The 16,743-nt window shown below is 41.0% G+C and overlaps 1 protein-coding gene across 3 annotated transcripts in view; it reads right to left on the bottom strand.

The window, feature by feature from the left end:
• The window catches only part of LRRC8B (leucine rich repeat containing 8 VRAC subunit B), a 69,718-nt gene that overhangs the window by 5,861 nt on the left and 47,114 nt on the right, over window positions 1–16,743 (bottom strand). For all 3 annotated transcript variants that reach the window (XM_017654704.3, XM_036998327.2, XM_017654705.3), the window contains exons 3-4: window positions 16,487–16,588; window positions 11,911–14,075 (exon numbers count right to left, since the gene is read on the bottom strand). In XM_017654704.3, coding sequence (XP_017510193.1) covers window positions 11,911–14,049 — 2,139 coding nt within the window. In that variant the 5' untranslated portion in view covers window positions 14,050–14,075; window positions 16,487–16,588. The remainder of the gene's footprint in view (window positions 1–11,910; window positions 14,076–16,486; window positions 16,589–16,743) is intronic.

Raw genomic sequence — 16,743 nt, 5'->3', positions numbered from 1 at the left:
CAAGCTGGGGCCGAGCATCTTTGCCACTGTGAGACAATGTAAGCTCCTTGGTTCAGGAAGTGGCTTTGTTAGAAAAAGGGATGAAAGGAGCACTCCAGAGTTCAGGCTGCTCTTTTGATGGGCTAAACACAGTTCCACTGAGCCAGCTCTCTGCTGGAACTTCCAGAGCCATCTAGAATTATATCCTCAAAAAGATAAACATTCTCCATACAACCTAAAAGGTGGTCAAATTGCATTAAAAATGCTCATTGTGGTAACTACACTTGTTGCAGTGCCCATTTTGTAATGTATATAATTGTTGAATCAGTATGTTGTACACCTGAAACTAACATAATATTCTATATTAACTCTACTTCCATTAAAAAATGCTCATTATGTTGGAAACCCCCTCTCTTCCATCACCCCCACACACACGAAGTGCAGGCTATCCTTGAAAATAAATCCAATGATTACTGCTGCTAAGACCGCATTCAATAGAGCTCATCACTATACCAAAATATGAGGTATAAGGAAAGGAAAAATGCCTACGCTTTTATTTATTCCCTTCTCAAAAATGCAGGTGCAAAGCTATATACATGTAGATCTCGATGTAGAGAGAGAGTGGGGAGATAAGAGAAGAAGGAATGTAAACCCTTCCTAATGATGTTTTCAGGTCACAGGCATCTGCAGTTCAGAAGTAGGGTTAGTGATGTTCAAGCAGTGGAAATAATAGGTCCTGGGCAGTGTGCACAGGGTTGAGGGTGCCTATTGGTTCCTAAGCAGTAACTTCAGGGAAACAGCTGAAAAACAGGAAGGCCTGGCTTATCTGTGTTCAGTGAATGCAGGCTGAGAACCTCCTTTTATGTCAGGCTCCCAGCTAGGTGTTGGGGATAAAGTGCTGAACGAGGCAGATGGATCTTCGAGAACTTTAGTCCAAAGCTGGGTTTCTCGACCTTGGTGCTGTTGTCATTCTGGGTGGGCTAATTCGTTTTTTGGGGAGGCCTGTGCTGTAGGATGCTTAGCAGCATCCCTGGCTTCTGCCTACTAGATGCCAGTGCCACACCCCTCCCTAGTTGCAACAACCCAAAACATTGTCATATAAATGTCCCCTGGTGAGGGTAGGGGAGGCACTGGTCTAGTAGGGAAGAGGAATATTAAACAATACACAAGTAGTTTGTCTGTAGTGGTTGCTGTAAAGAAGACTGCCCTAACCTGAGCTGCACGGCGGGTGGGGGGTAGGGGGTGTCTTCCCACCTGCCTTCCTCAGTCAGGCAAGTACCTTCCTTAACTGGGCAGATCTCTGGGGTGGATCCCTGCAGCCACTCCCCCCACTCTCCTTCTGTCTGGCTATCAGCACTACCATGTTCTCACCAATCTTTTAAATCTCTGAATTTGTGGCTTTGGTGACTTCACATCCCCCAGTACAGGAGAGAGATTTCACAAGACAATGGCAGTGAGCCCCAGACCAGAGGCCCCAGGGTCCCTGAGGTGCTGCTGTCACAAGAATGAGTCATGGGCTGTGGTTAATAGTACCAATTTCCCAGTGCCAAGTGTCCATCTCAGGACTTTCTCTTGCCGTCGGCACCAGCGAAGGCAGAGGACCATGACTCACCTACTTGAAGTGATTGTACCAGAGGAGGCAGAGGAGCTGTGTAACTCAAACTTTTGTTCAATTCAGCAGTTTTATCCTGAAAATTCTACTTAAACCTTTAAGAATAGTTTGCAATAAATCTTATAAGAACACCAAATACATACTGCCTGGGCCAATACATTTTTTTAAATGTTTAGATAGGAGAGGATTAAACATAATGGTGTGAAAGGTGAGACAGAGGCTTCCTCCTAAAACAGCATATAATACAAAAATATAATTAATACAACTAATCCTGAAAGAGCAACAGGAAAGAGGGCTGTGCCAAACTGCATACACCTGGAGAAAAGAATAAACATCACGGAACAGGGTAATGTACCAAAGCCAAGGCCCAGCTGGATCCAAGCCCTTCCCCCACCCCAGCTCACAGGTGTGAGGAAGAGAAACGGAGCAGGGAGGGAGTGGAGGCCTGGGACTGCTGAATACCTAACTCTGGAGATCTGCGCTGGGAGCACAAACCTACATTTCATGGTGCTTTCATAGTACTCTCATTATTAGGGGGTTGGAAAGCTAAAACAGGCAGAATACCTGGAGAGACTGAGATTCCAGCTGCTTGTGGAAAGCAGGGATCCATATCCAGCAGCTCTGGGACAAAAGAAAAGCTGGAAGTCTGAGAGACTTCCTAAATATAGGGCTGCTAAAGAGGCAAGGATTCCACACAGCATACTGCTCAAGAGAAAGGACAGGTGGACAAAATTTTCCAGGTGTGCTCTGTCCAGCAGGTTGGGAACTTTCTCAATCTTTGGGTGCTCCAGCTCCTTGGTTGGCTGCACAGCTCGAGGGACCCCCTCCTTGATATGCGGCCTGCTGTGCCTTTCTCCGGGCTAGCCCCACCTGGCTCACAAACCAGCAAACCCTACCCTGGTGTTAGGCCAGCCAGAGGGAAGCCCTGTCTACAGCAACTACAAAAACAAAGCCTAGAGGTTTATACCTGTGTGCTCGGCCCACTTGTGGCAGTGGAGGCAGGCATAGCAGCAGGGAAGCAGGAAACAGCTCTTCCCTCCCCTCAGGCACCAATACAGCTCCCCTGCAACCCCCAATATTGCTTCAGGGGCTGAGCAGCTCCAGAGAGTAGAGCTTCTGTACACCAGAGGGCGCCATATACAAATATGAGATGCCAAAGACACCTAGTTCAAAGTAAAATTATGAATACAACACCTGAGAAAGATTCAAATGAAACTGATCTCATGAATCTTCCTGAAAGGGATTTCAAAATAAAAATCATTAACATACTCAAGGAGGTAAAGAAAAATATTCAAGAACTCAGGAATGAATTTCGGTTGGAGATCTAATCGTTGAAGACCACAATGGAGGGTATTAGAAGCAGGTTGGATACGGTGGAGGAGAAAATAAATGAAATGGAAATTAGACGAGAGGAATACAAAGAAGCTGAGGCACAGAGAGAAAAAAGGATCTCTAAAAATGAAAGAATATTGAGAAAACTGTGTGACCAATCCAAAAGGAATAATATCCATATTGTAGGGGTACCAGAAAAAGAAGAGAGAGAAAAAGGGGTAGAAAGTGTCTTTGAGGAGGTAATTGCTGAAAACTTCCCCAAACTGGGGAAGGAGATAGTCTCTGAGGCCATGGAGATCCACACATCTCCCAACACAAGGGACCCAAGGAAGACAACACCAAGACATATAGTAATTAACATGGCAAACATCAAAGATAAGGACAGACTGTTAAAAGCAGCCAGAGAGAGAAATAAGATCACCTACAAAGGAAAGCCCATCAGGCTAACATCAGACTTCTCAGCAGGAACCTTACAAGCCAGAAGGGAGTGGCATGATGTATTTAATGCAATGAAGCAGAAGGGCCTGGAACCAAGATTACTTTATCTGGCAAGATTATCATTTAAATTTGAAGGAGGGATTGAACAATTTCCAGATAAGCAAAAGCTGAGAGAATTTACCTCCCACAAACCACCTCTACAGTCTATTTTGGAGGGACTGCAATAGATGGAAGTGTTCCTAAGGTTTAATGGCTGTCACCACAGGTAATAAAACCACAGTAAAGAAAATAGAACACTTAATTACTAAGCAAATGCAAAATTAAATCAACTATCCCCAAAAGCCAATCAAGGTACAGACAAAGAGTGCAGAATATAATATATAAAGAATGGAGGAGGAAGGAAAAGGAGGAGAAAAAGAAAAGAACCCTTAGATTGTGTTTCTAATAGCATATTAGGTGAGTTAAGTTAGACTCTTAGATAGTAAGGAAGTTAACCTTTAACCTTAGGTAACCACGAATCTAAAGTCTGCAATGGCAATAAGTACATACTTATCGATAATCACCCTAAACATAAATGGACTGAATGCACCAATCAAAAGACACAGAGTCACTGAATGGATAAAAAAACAAGACCCGTCTATATGCTGCCTACAAGAGACTCACTTTAAACCCAGAGACATACACAGACTAAAAGTGAAGGGATGGAAAAAGATATTTCATGCAACTAATAGGGAGAAAAAAGCAGGAGTTGCAGTACTTGTATCAGACAAAATAGACTTCAAAACAAAGAAAGTCACAAGAGACAAAGAAGGACATTACATAATGATAAAGGGGTCAATCCAACAAGAAGATATAACAATTATAAATATCTATGCTCCCAACACAGGAGCACCTACATATGTGAAACAAATACTAACAGAATTAAAAGGGGAAATAGAATGCAATGCATTCATTCTAGGAGACTTCAACACACCACTCACTCTGAAGGACAGATCCACCAGACAGAAAATAAGTAAGGACACAGAGGCACTGAACAACACATTAGAACAGATGGACCTAACAGACATCTACAGAACTCTACACCCAAAAGCAGCAGAATACACATTTTTCTCAAGTGCACATGGAACATTTTCAAGGATAGATCATATGCTAGGACAGAAAAAGAGCCTTGGTAAATTAAAAAAGACTGAAATTGTACCAACCAGTTTCACAGACCACAAAGGTATGAAACTAGAAATAAATCATGCAAAGAAAATGAAAAATCCCACAAAAACATGGAGGCTTCACAACATGCTTCTAAATAACCAGTGGATCAATGACCAAATAAAAACAGAGATCAAGCAATATATGGAGGAAAATGGCAACAAAAATTCAAATCACCAAACCTGTGGGGCAGAGTGAAAGCTGTGCTAAGAGGAAAGTATATTGCAGTACAGGCCTACCTCAGGAAAGAAGAACAATACCATATGAACATTCTAAACTCACAATTAACAAAACTAGAAAAAGAAGAACAAATGAGGCCCAAAGTCAGTAGAAGGAGGGACATACTAAAGATTAGAGAAGAAATAAATAAAATTGAGAAGCATAAAATCATAGAAAGAATCAATGAAGCAAGAGCTGGTTCTTTGAGAAAATAAACAAAATAGATTAACCCCTAGCCAGATTTACCAAGAAAAAGAGAGAATCTACACACATAAACAGAATCAGAAATGAGAAAGGAAAAACCACTATGGACACCACAGAAATACAAAGAATTACTAGAGAATACTATGAAAAATTACATGCCAACAAACTAGATAACCTACAAGAAATGGACAACTTTCTATGAAAATACAACCTTCCAAGGCTGAGACAGAAAGAAACAGAAAATCTGAAAAGACCAATTACCAGCAACAAAATTGAATTCGTAATAAAAAAACTACCTAAGAACAAAATTCCTGGACCAGATAGCTTCACCACTAAATTTTATCAAACATTTAGTGAAACCTAAAACCTATCCTCCTTAAAGTTTTCCAAAGAGTAGAAGAAGAGGGAATATTTCCGAACTCATTCTATGAGGCCAGTGTCACTCTAATACCAAAACCAGGCAAGGACACCACAAAAAAAGAAAATTATAGACCAATATCCCTGATGAACATAGATGCAAAAATACTCAACAAAATATTAGCAAACTGAATTAAAAAATACATAAAAAAGATCATCTCTCATGATCAACTAGGATTTATTCCAGGGATGCAAGAATGGTACAAAATTTGAAAATCTATCAACATCATCCACCACATCAACAAAAAGAAGGACAAAAACCACATGATTATCTCCATAGATCTGAAAAAGCATTTGACAAAATTCAATATCCATTCATGATAAAAACTCTCAAGAAAATGGGTACAGAGGGCAAGTAGCTCAACATAATAAAGGCCATATATGATAAACCCACAGTCAACATCATACTTAACAGCGAGAAACTGAAAGCTTTTCCTTTAATATTGGGAACAAGACAAGAATGCCCATTCTCCCCACTTTTACTCAACATAGTACTGGAGGTCCTAGCCATGGCAATCAGACAACACAAAGAAATAAAAGGCACCCAGATTGGCAAGGAAGAACTTAAATTGTCCCTGTTCGCAGATAACATGATATTGTACATAAAAAACCCAAGGAATCCACTCCAAAACTACTAGATCTAATATCTGAATTCAGCAAATTTGCAGGATACAAAATTAATATGCAGAAATCTGCAGCATTCCTATACACTAATGATGAACTAGCAGACAGAGAAATCAGGAAAACAATTCTATTCACAGTTGCATTGAAAAGAATAAAATACCTAGGAATAAACCTAACCAAGGAAGTGAAAGACCTATATTCTGAAAACTATAAGACACTCATGAGAGAAATTAAAGAAGATACCAATAAATGGAAACATATCCCATGCTCATGGATAGGAAGAATTAATATTGTCAAAATGGCAATCCTGCCTAAAGCAATCTAGAGATTCAATGCAATACCAACAGCATTCCTCAATGAACTAGAGCAAATAGTTCTAAAATTCATATGGAACCACAAAACACCCCAAATAGCCAAAGCAATCTGGAGAAGGAAGAATAAAGCTGGGGGGATTATGCTCCCCAACTTCAAGCTCTACTGCAAAGCCACAGTAATCAAGACAATTTGGTACTGGCACAAGAACAGAACCATAGACCAATGGAACAGACTAGAGAGCCCTAATATAAACCCAACCATATATGGTCAATTAATATAGGATAAAGGAGCCATGGACATACAATAGGGAAATGACAGCCTCCTCAACAACTGGTGTTGGAAAAACTGGACAGCTACATGCAAGAGAATGAAATTGGATTATTGTTTAACTCCATACACAAAAGTAAACTCAAAATGGATCAAAGACCTTAATGTAAGTCATGAAACCATAAAACTCTTAGAAGACAACATAGGCAAAAATCTCCTGAATATAAGCATGAGCTACTTCTTCCTGAATGCATCTCCTTGAGCAAGGGCAACAAAAACAAAAATGAACACATGGGACTACATCAAACTAAAAAGTTTCTGTATGGCAAAGGACACTATCAACAGAACAAAAAGGCATCCTACAGTATGAGAGAATATATTTGTAAATGACATATCTGACAAGGGGTTAACATCCAAAATATGTAAAGAACTCACATGCCTCAACACCCAAAAAGCAAATAACTCAATTCAAAAATGGGCAGAGGGTACGAAGAGACAATTCTCCAAAGAAGAAATTCAGATGGCCAACAGACACATGAAAAGATGCTCCACATTACTAATCATCAGGGAAACGCAAATTCAAACCAGAATGAGATATCACCTCACACCAATAAGAATGGCCAGCCCCGAAAAGTCTAAGAACAACAAACCTTGGTGAAGATGCGGCCAAAGGGGAACCCTCCTACACTGCTGGTGGGAATGTAAACTAGTTCAACCATTGTCAAAAGCAATATGGAGGTTCCTCAAAAAACTAAAAATAAAAATACCATTTGACCCGGAATCCTACTTCTTGGAATTTACCCAAAGAATACAATTTCTCAGGCTCAAAAAGACATATGCACCCCTATGTTCATTGCAGCACTATTTACAATAACCAAGATATGGAAGCAACCTAAGTGTCCATCAGTAGATAAATGGATAAAGAAGATGTGGTAAATAGACACAATGGAATACTATTCAACCATAAGAAAGAAACAAATCCTACCATTTGCAACAACATGGATGGAGTTGGAGGACATTATGCTCAGTGAAATAAGCCAGGTGGAGAAAGACAAGTGCCAAATGATTTCCCTATTTGTGGAGTATAACAACGAAGCAAAACCGAAGGAACAAAATAGCAGAAGACTTACAGACTCTAAGAAGGGACTAGTGGTTACCAAAGGTGAGGGGTGTGGGAGGGTGGGTTGGGAGGGACGGAGAAGGGGATTGAGGGGTATTATGTTTAGTACACATGGTGTGGGGGGTCACAGGGAGAACAGTATATCACGGAGAAGGGACATAGTGGATCTCTGGCAACTTGCTGCACTGGTGGACAGTGACTGCATTGGGGTATGGGTGGGGACTTGATAATATGGATAAATGTAGAAACCACTTTGTTTTTTCATGTGAAACCTTCATAAGAGTGTATATCAATAATAACTTAATAAAAAAATTTTAATGTTTATATAGCATTTATTTATACTGAATTATTAGCATGTTCTTCTTAGACTATATAATACATGAGCCAGAAAGGAAAAAATTTACCCTAGACACCTGATTGCTTCTGAAAAATCGAAAATGATTACAGACTATGAGGGAGATGATAAACTTCATAAACAGAATGGTTCTTATTGAAAAAAATATACTATATAAATGTAATAAACTATAAAATAAACTGAAGGAAAGAAAAATTAATGACTACATTATCACTCTGTATCCTGGAATTGTCTGTCAACCAAGTATCTTCAACAAATTGGTGCCCCCAGAACATCCAGGGAAGGGTGGCCCCCTTCCTCTATCTATGGCTGCCATTGATAAGTAAACACTCCACTGTTACCCAGAGGTTGGGACCTTACTCCAGAGTCCTCAATGTCAGATTTCCTTTTTTTCTGGCCACTAACACATGCTATCGCAGGACATGCTTACCAAATCCATAACATCCAATCATTTCAAGAAACAAAGCTGTGTAGTTCCATTTCTAAGTAGTGATACTGAAAACAATAAGCAGTGCCACATGAGGGATCTTCTGCAGGAATTTTTACATGACTCACCTTCCAGCCAGAAGTCTTTGAGCAACCAAAGAAATGTATTAAATGCGGAAAGGTAGAAGTTGGAAGACCTTGGTGTGAACTCAAGTGGTTTTTAAGATCTGAGCAAAGCCATTAAGTCCTCCCCCTTCTCCTGTGCTTCTCCATCGCACTCCATGCCATCTCAATCCAGTGACACGGGCTCTGGGGTGGAGACTGATGTGCTGCTCCCTCTCCTGCCCTCCGTATACACCACTGCTGCTGACATAACAGCACTGAGACCGACGCCTCCAAGATGCAGTCCCAGATGACGCACCGGAGGGGCCACCCCTAGGAGGCTTCAGACCTCAGCACAGCACTCAGAGCCTCAGTTTCAGGATCAGTCAACTGAGGGCTGTTACTAGAGCAGAGGTTGGCCAAGTTTTTCTCTAAAGGAGGATAGTAGATATTTTAGGCTTTGTGGGCCAAGAGGCAAAACTGAAAATATGATGTAGGTACTTTTATAAAATGTCGGCATTCATAAGCTCTGTCCCTCAGGTGCTCAGTCTTGGACCTTGAATTGGTCAGGTCATAAAGCATCAGAAGCCATGAAGAACCTATGTTGTGGGAGGACAAGGGGCACAGGAACAGTAGCACCCAGCTTTCAGGGCCTGCCCTGCTGCCCAGAGTGGGTGCGGCCAGCTGCAGTGTATCCCTACCTTCTTCTGTGCTGTGGGTGTGGCTGAGGTCCTTTTTACTACCTGACTTTGTATTTGACTGACAAGCTTTATTCTACAGCCTTTCCAGTGATGTGACACATAGTGTCCTTTCAATAAGTGTCTTTTTTGCTAAACCACAGAGTTAGTATTTATTGCCTCCATCTATGAACCTGATACACTGCCCACGTCTTTAGGAACGTTTTTAAAACCTCTTCTTGCAGGAATTGTTACCAACCCCCATTTCAAATGGACAGATCAACTCACATTTCTGAGAATACACATATCTAAACATTTATGCATCCAATTTGATGCTTTATTTTCTAATTTTTATAAATATTTTGGTCTGCCTTACAGAGTCATGAGAATTTCAAGGTTAGAAGGAAACTTGAAATTAGTTAAATCCCTGCACAAAACACTAACCCCTGATTTCCTTTAACAACATTCTTACCAAGTGGCTGACAATCTATAGCTGGACAGTTTTATTAATAAGAAAATTACTTCTCCCTTCTCAAATGTTCATTCAATCTTTGGCCAGCTTTTTTGGGAAAGGTGAGAAATTTTCTTCTGTGTGTCCTCTTTCTAACATTTATTAGCTACTTCCAATAAGCTTTTTTCCTATTTAAATCTTCTAAATATCTGAAGACCAATTTTGTAGAGTACATTCTCTCCCTCCCCTCCCCATCCCATCATTAGGCTAAACTTCTCCATCAGAGAGGAACTTTTCATCTCTTGAGTGAGTTCTAGTTTCTCCACATCCTTATTAAAGAAGCCTCTTCACAGTCCAGAATGTTCCTCACCCAACCAAAAGTGTCATGGTCATCCTCATGGCTCTGAGGATGCTCAGCAACTACTTTTATCAGCCTTCTGAGAAGATACCATTCTACTTTGGTCCTAAACCACCTTCAGCATAAGGCTTTTCATGTGCTACTAAGGATCCTCCCTTATTCAAGACAGGCTGTGTTTGACGCTCATGCCTAGTGTCTCAGACACTGTGAAGGAGTCTAAACTTAAGTGTCAAAAGTGCCAATGATCTTCAGGTTTCATAAACTATAAAAAAAATTAATACATTTATATAATTTGTGGCCAGCTAATAATTTTATCAGCTGCAACATTCAAAATTCATGTAGTGATTTAACTGTATAACTTGGTAGAACCAACACCTTCCAAAATAATTATGTATATTTTTATTATAGATTTAGCAGCAGTGGAAAAAGTAAAACCAAAATATTAATTAATTATGTACTGCATAATTAAGTGACATTAATAATAAATCTCTAGACCTGTAGTTTTCAAAATATGGTCACCAGACCAGCAGCAGCAGCTCTGCCTGGAGATTTTTAAAACTGCAAACACTCAGCTCCTACACCAGACCTACTGTATCGGAAACCCTGGGAATGGGGTGTAGCAATCTTTGTTTGAACAAAGCCTTCAGTATATAGTTCTGATTTACACTGCTAGTCTAGATCAATCCTAAAGGAGTGTTAAAACCTCATAATCCTTTAAGACTTGAACAGTCCTTGCTTATCTCAGAATGGGCTCTCTCTTTTACATACGAGTAAAGTTTCAGAGTTCTAAAAATCAGCATAAATTTTGTTCTTATTCCCCAACTTTCTTTAACAATCCATGGCTTTTGAAAGTAGTGCCGGGTGATTAGCTGATACCTTGCGCATAGCCCTATTCAGCATGAAATATGAATTACAGAAAGTCTAGGAGATAATACATTTTTGGGTGGGGTAAAAAAAATAGTTCCCTTTTTCAATTAGAGGAAGATCACTCCTCTTTTGGCAGACCCGATTTCTGACAGGTTTTATTTTTTCTTCTTCCGATGAGGACTTTCCCATCATTCTCTTGCCCTTTTGGCTAGCATGATTTTTTTCTTTTTCCTCCTCCTTCACATTTTAACTCAGGAAACCACTCAGTATTTTGTTTTTTCTTGTTTTAGCGAAGTTAAGTTTTCCTTAACTTGGCCTTACTGTTGCAAATTATGGTTCATTTTTGAAGTATGGATGCTGGAAAAAGCTTCTAAGGAACCCTAGTGTTGCATTGCAGGACTAGGCCTTTCATTTTGGATTGTGTTTCTAGACCTGAATGTAGATTTCAAGTCTTTACTGCATCACAAAAAAAGATTTATAAATAATTCATGATACCAGTATATTTTTACTAAGAAGTTCTTCTCCTATGACAGACTTGGAAAGCTGAAATGTTTTACAAAACTTTCTGAGTATTTAAGACCTTTCCAAAATGAACAGTAAGCTCTGTCAGAACTAATTAATTAGCTTAAAATACTTCAACTGTGATGTTTGTGAAAAAAAGGGCGAATGAGAATAAAGAGAACATTTGTTGAGTACTATGTGCCAGGAACTGGACCATATGTTTGTATATTTTTAAATAAAATCTCTATGACAACTCATACGGTTAAAAACTGATGCTCAATGTTTTGGTAAATTTTCCATGGTCACATATCTAGTAAGTGCTGGTCAAGAGAAATTCAGGGAATGCTTGGTATGACTTACAGTCCATTTTCTTCATCTACATTACACACTGCAACAGATGCTCAAAAGACTGGCTGAATAAAAGGAAGAACAGATTTACTTACATTGTTGTTGGTCACAGCAAAGTACTGCAAATTACTCAGATACTGGATTTCTTCCGGAATGAAGGTCAGGTGGTTATAGCTTAGATCCAAATAGTGTAGTTTGGTGCATAGGAAGAGCTGCAGAGGCAGATTCTCAATGTTATTATGGTTCAGAGAAAGCTGCTCTAGATTAGACAATGCCCCAATCTGGGCAGGAATATAAGCAATGTTATTGTGCCACAACTTTAAGCAGGAAAGATTCTGAAGATGCTGAAAGCTAATGATTTCTTCTACAGTTTTAAGATTATTTTCCTTTAGGTCTAACTCATGCAAATTGTTCAGGCTGAAAATGGAGTGTGGAATGCGCTCCAGGTCACAGCTGATCAGCTCTAAGCTTTTCAGATTGACCATCTTCTTCAGGTTGTTCAGCACGACCAGTTTGCTTCCCTCATTATCCAGGGACAGCTTCTGCAGGGAAGGCAGGAGGTCGGTGATGACCTGTGGGATCCGGGACAGGCTGCTCTTCAGGTAGAGCGTCCTCAGGTTTCTTAAGTCCTGAAAGCCCTCCAACTGCATGGGACCCAACTGCTCGGGTAGAACACAGCCCGACAGATAAAGTTCCTTGAGATTCTTCAGGTGAAATACCCAGCGTGGGATTTTCCCCATTTCAGTAAATTTCAGGCGGAGAATCCTTAAATTCTCCTCCAGGAAGGCCAGGGCAGGAGGGTCCGCCACCAGGGAGGAGTGGTGCACATGCAGCTCCTTGAGGCTGACCAACTGGGAGATGGCGGAGGGCAGCTTGGCCTCAGGGATAAGCTCCAGGCTTAGCACTTCAATTTCAGTCAGTTCAAACACATTGTCTGGAAGACCATTCAGCATAAACAGGTGCAGTTCTATCTTGTCTTGGGAGTTTTTCACAAGCTTACTTTTCAGTTTCTCGACTGTCCATTCATTATTGAGGTTGATCTGTTTCAGTTTATTCTCGCTGACCTCCGACAGGAATATGGAGAAACGTTTGGAATAAAGAGGATCATACTGATCAGCCAGGTGGAGAATGAAGGCAAAGTCGTTCTTGACGTCAGGGATGTCACTGTAGTTGCTTTTTTCTCTCAATGCCTCAAAGGAATATTGCTTCAGAGAACTCCTCAGCATCCACCACAAGCTGTAGGAGGAGGTGAGCCCATAAAGTATAACCAGGATGACATAGAACGAAGCCAGGACCTTAAATATTTCTGCCAAGGAGTAGACACACTGGTAATGCTTATAGCCTGTGAAAGCCTGTACATCAACTGAGCAGTCAATTTCAAGAGTGATGTAGGTTAAGAAATATGGAACGTAAGTTATGATGAGGACAAACAAAATGACTTTGACTATGATCTGCTTCAGATACACTCTGTAAATGATGTCCTTCTGCTCCACGTGCATGCGGAACCTTTTCACTTTTTCAAAGATGGCTTTGGCCTGTTCACCCTCCTTCTTGTCCAGGACGCTGGAAGTTGGGCTTTCTATGCCAGCTGACTCCAGACCAGCCTGCGGGTAGGGTAATGACTGTTTGCTGGGATCGACTTCGGCAGAGCACCCTGAGGATGAAAGCAATGCCTTGGACTTGGAGAGGGTCAGGGGCCTCACCGACTGCTCTGCCACCGTTTCGGACAGGGCCCGGGTGGTCCACGGAGAATCGAAGCACTTGTGGAGGATGGCCACAAAATGCTCAAGCCTGGAGCTGGTACTGGGGTAGTGAAGCCAGAAGTTGCTGCAGGCTGCAAAGATGAGCGTGTGCAGGAGCACCAGGTAGGGGAAAAATTTTGCAAACCAGTGGAGCTGCTTCTCATAGCAGACAGCATCGATGTACGAGTACTGCTGTCTGTGGAGGCCGTTCTGGATCCTGAGGGGCAGCGGAAGCAGTGCCCCATTGTCAGAGGACATGTTAGCGCTGGCTTTCAGGACGTCCCAAGGCACAGCACAGTGACTGTCGAACTCCACCTTGCATGGAAGACAGCAGAGAACCCTGCTTTGCGTCAGCTGAAGCGCGCCAGCCAGCGCTGCCACGAGCAGCATGACCAGCGTGATGTAGTACCAGAAGACGTCCCACCACGGTTTCAGGATGTGATACGATGGCTGGGTGTCTGCCAAGCATTTCAGCTCTGTTAGTGTGATCATGACTTTCCCTTGCAGGAGTACAGAAGCTGGGAAGAAAAAAAACACACTGAAGCAAGTACCCAAATCCTATCAAAGTAGGACTTCCCTACTCGGGGGTATAAAATGCTTCTGCTTTCATCTGAGACCTTAGCTAGCCCCACTGTGTAGCACGAAGTCCCTCAGAGGAGAGACAATCTGGCAATAGCCAGGCTGGATTTGTAAAGGAATTTGGAGCAGGACATGAAGCAACTATCTAATTTCCTCCTGGATCTCCACTCCATGCTAACCTATTAAAAACAAGAAGCCAAATCTCTTCAATCCACATTAGGAAAACTTGTTCTCATGCTATTAATTTCTAACAGCCACACAGTATACCTTACAGTTTGAATAAGCTCTTTTCCACATCTCACCCCATATCTGGAACACTGGTCACAGCCTGGGTTGTGTTTCAACCACTACCAGGAACCTCTTTTGCACAAGCACTGCTTTATAAAATGATCCCTTAGGATTACAGAGATCTACCAATTCTATGTTCTAACCAAACTGTGATTTAATGCATTATCTCCTTTTCCCCCAAGCTCTTGCTTTATAACTTAAGTTCACATCCAACCTAGAGTATTTTAAAATGACAAACAACAGTTATGGCTTAAAAAGGGATAAGAAAAAATAAATACTTAGAACATTCTACTATGGGGACTCTCTCACATTTAATGTTTTGACAGCAAAGAACTAATAGGATAATGACTAAAGGCATACTCTATTACTACAGTATTTTTGCCTTCAGAAAAATAAGGTGGATTTTGCACTTACATATTGAAAAGTACTCAGACAATGCCCCTTACAGAAATGATTTATGTAACATTCAGCCTTCCATAAATCATTTAAAAAGTTGCTAATTAGTAAAAATCCAGATCATCAACAACATGGCACAGAGTAAAACAGATAAAAAGAAATATTTGGATCTAATAACATGTCTGGTAAGAATAAAGAAGAAAGGAAGTCACACTAGCATGGTCATTGTGTCTTGGTGCTTCAGCTTCAATCTACATCCAAGGGCTTTTCTTGCAACTTTCTTGAGTCTGAAGTCTTCTCATCCCTCCTGGGCCTGAGTTTCTCTCTCTCTAGATACCCCAGTACTGGTTAGCAACCCCAAGGAAGCTTTTTTTGCTCTAGGGAGTGATGTCCCTAGAATCCCATTACAAAGAACCCTAGGATCCCATGACAAATCCCATTACAAAGGCCCTGGTATCTGTTAATAGAGTCCTGTCCTTTGCTGGTCAGCCCCAGCACATTTCTGACCTGATCCTGAACCCTACACTTTCATGTTCTCCCTCTGGTTTGGCATCCCATGATTGTTGCTTTCAACTGCTGGACCAGAGTGCCACTTCACACCCGCATCCTCTCTGGGTGTCATCATATATGTATTCAACCACCTTTTAGGACATGCAGCTTGATTATATAACACTCCAGGGCTTCCTTCCTTCACTCTAGTGGGCTTATTTCTAACTTTCAACTCCTCCCATTCTGCCTCACCCCACTGGAGCTGACCATAATTGTGTGTCAAGACAAGACAAAAACAAGAAACAAAAGCATTATTTATATGAGACAAATAGGAAATCCGGGACTTAAACCCCAAAATACCATAAACATGGTGGGAGGGTGGATGGCAGAAAACATCGCTGGATGATCACATGGAGAACACCTGGGATTTTAATTGACATGAATGCATACTTTCAACTAATTGTGTGATAGCTATGATGCTAAATGCTACAGTGTGACTATAATCTATGGTCATGTTAACAGTTGAACCCAGATAAAGGGGCAACAGTCCTTCTGTACCAGCCTGGTGAGATCACACCTAGAATACAATGCTTAGTCATAGTTAAGACTAAGTGGGAAACAAAACAAGAGCTACAACATTTCCAATGGCAGAACACAGGAAATTAATGATATTCAGCCAAGAAAAAAGATCACTAGGGAAACCTGAGAATTTCTCTAAATTTTGTGTGACTATCTCTTACATGAAAGGATAAGTAGATTGTTCCAGAGGCAGAACGAGGTGGGTGGGTACTTTAGAAGTACCCTATTTTGATTCCAGTTGTGGTGGACTATCCACAGAACTACCACTCTGTGAATGCTTAGGCCCTTCACCCTACTGTGGTCTAGCTGAGTAGGATGACCATCCATCAGGGGTGTTGCCAAGGAATTTCTTATAACAGATAAAGAGAGTGAGCCAGATCATCTTTAAGGGCCCTGCTTAAAGTTTATGGCTTTATTTATCCTCTCAAAAGTCCTGAGAGATAAATTCATTTAAGACGTGCAGCTGAAACTGTGGAAGAATGTAAACACCAACAGCTCTAACAATGATAAGGTTGGTTGACAGAAAGTGAATATTAATTCAGCAAAGAACAGAAGTCCACACTGACCAAAATAAAATATTTTAAATATTTATACTTACTTTAATGAAAAAAATGAATTCAATAAGTTGGCTATGCTTCAATCAGGAGGCCTACATCTTTTGAAATTTCTTAGACATACCATCTCTGTGTTTGTCTTCATTCTATGAGAAAGCATAGATACCTTAAAATAGCTGCAGTCATTCAAACAAACTGATACTGTCTTCAGAGACCCTCCCCCTCATAAGATGTGATATGGCAAGCAGACTTTCACACATCAGTTTGTTTTTCACACTGGGGGACACTCTGGCAAAGCTGT

The sequence above is a fragment of the Manis javanica genome, chromosome 4 (genome assembly GCF_040802235.1).
Source record: "Manis javanica isolate MJ-LG chromosome 4, MJ_LKY, whole genome shotgun sequence".
Taxonomy (NCBI): Eukaryota; Metazoa; Chordata; class Mammalia; order Pholidota; family Manidae; genus Manis; species Manis javanica.
The sequence above is the reverse complement of the archived record's forward strand: the minus strand, read 5'-3'. Positions and strand labels throughout refer to the sequence as shown.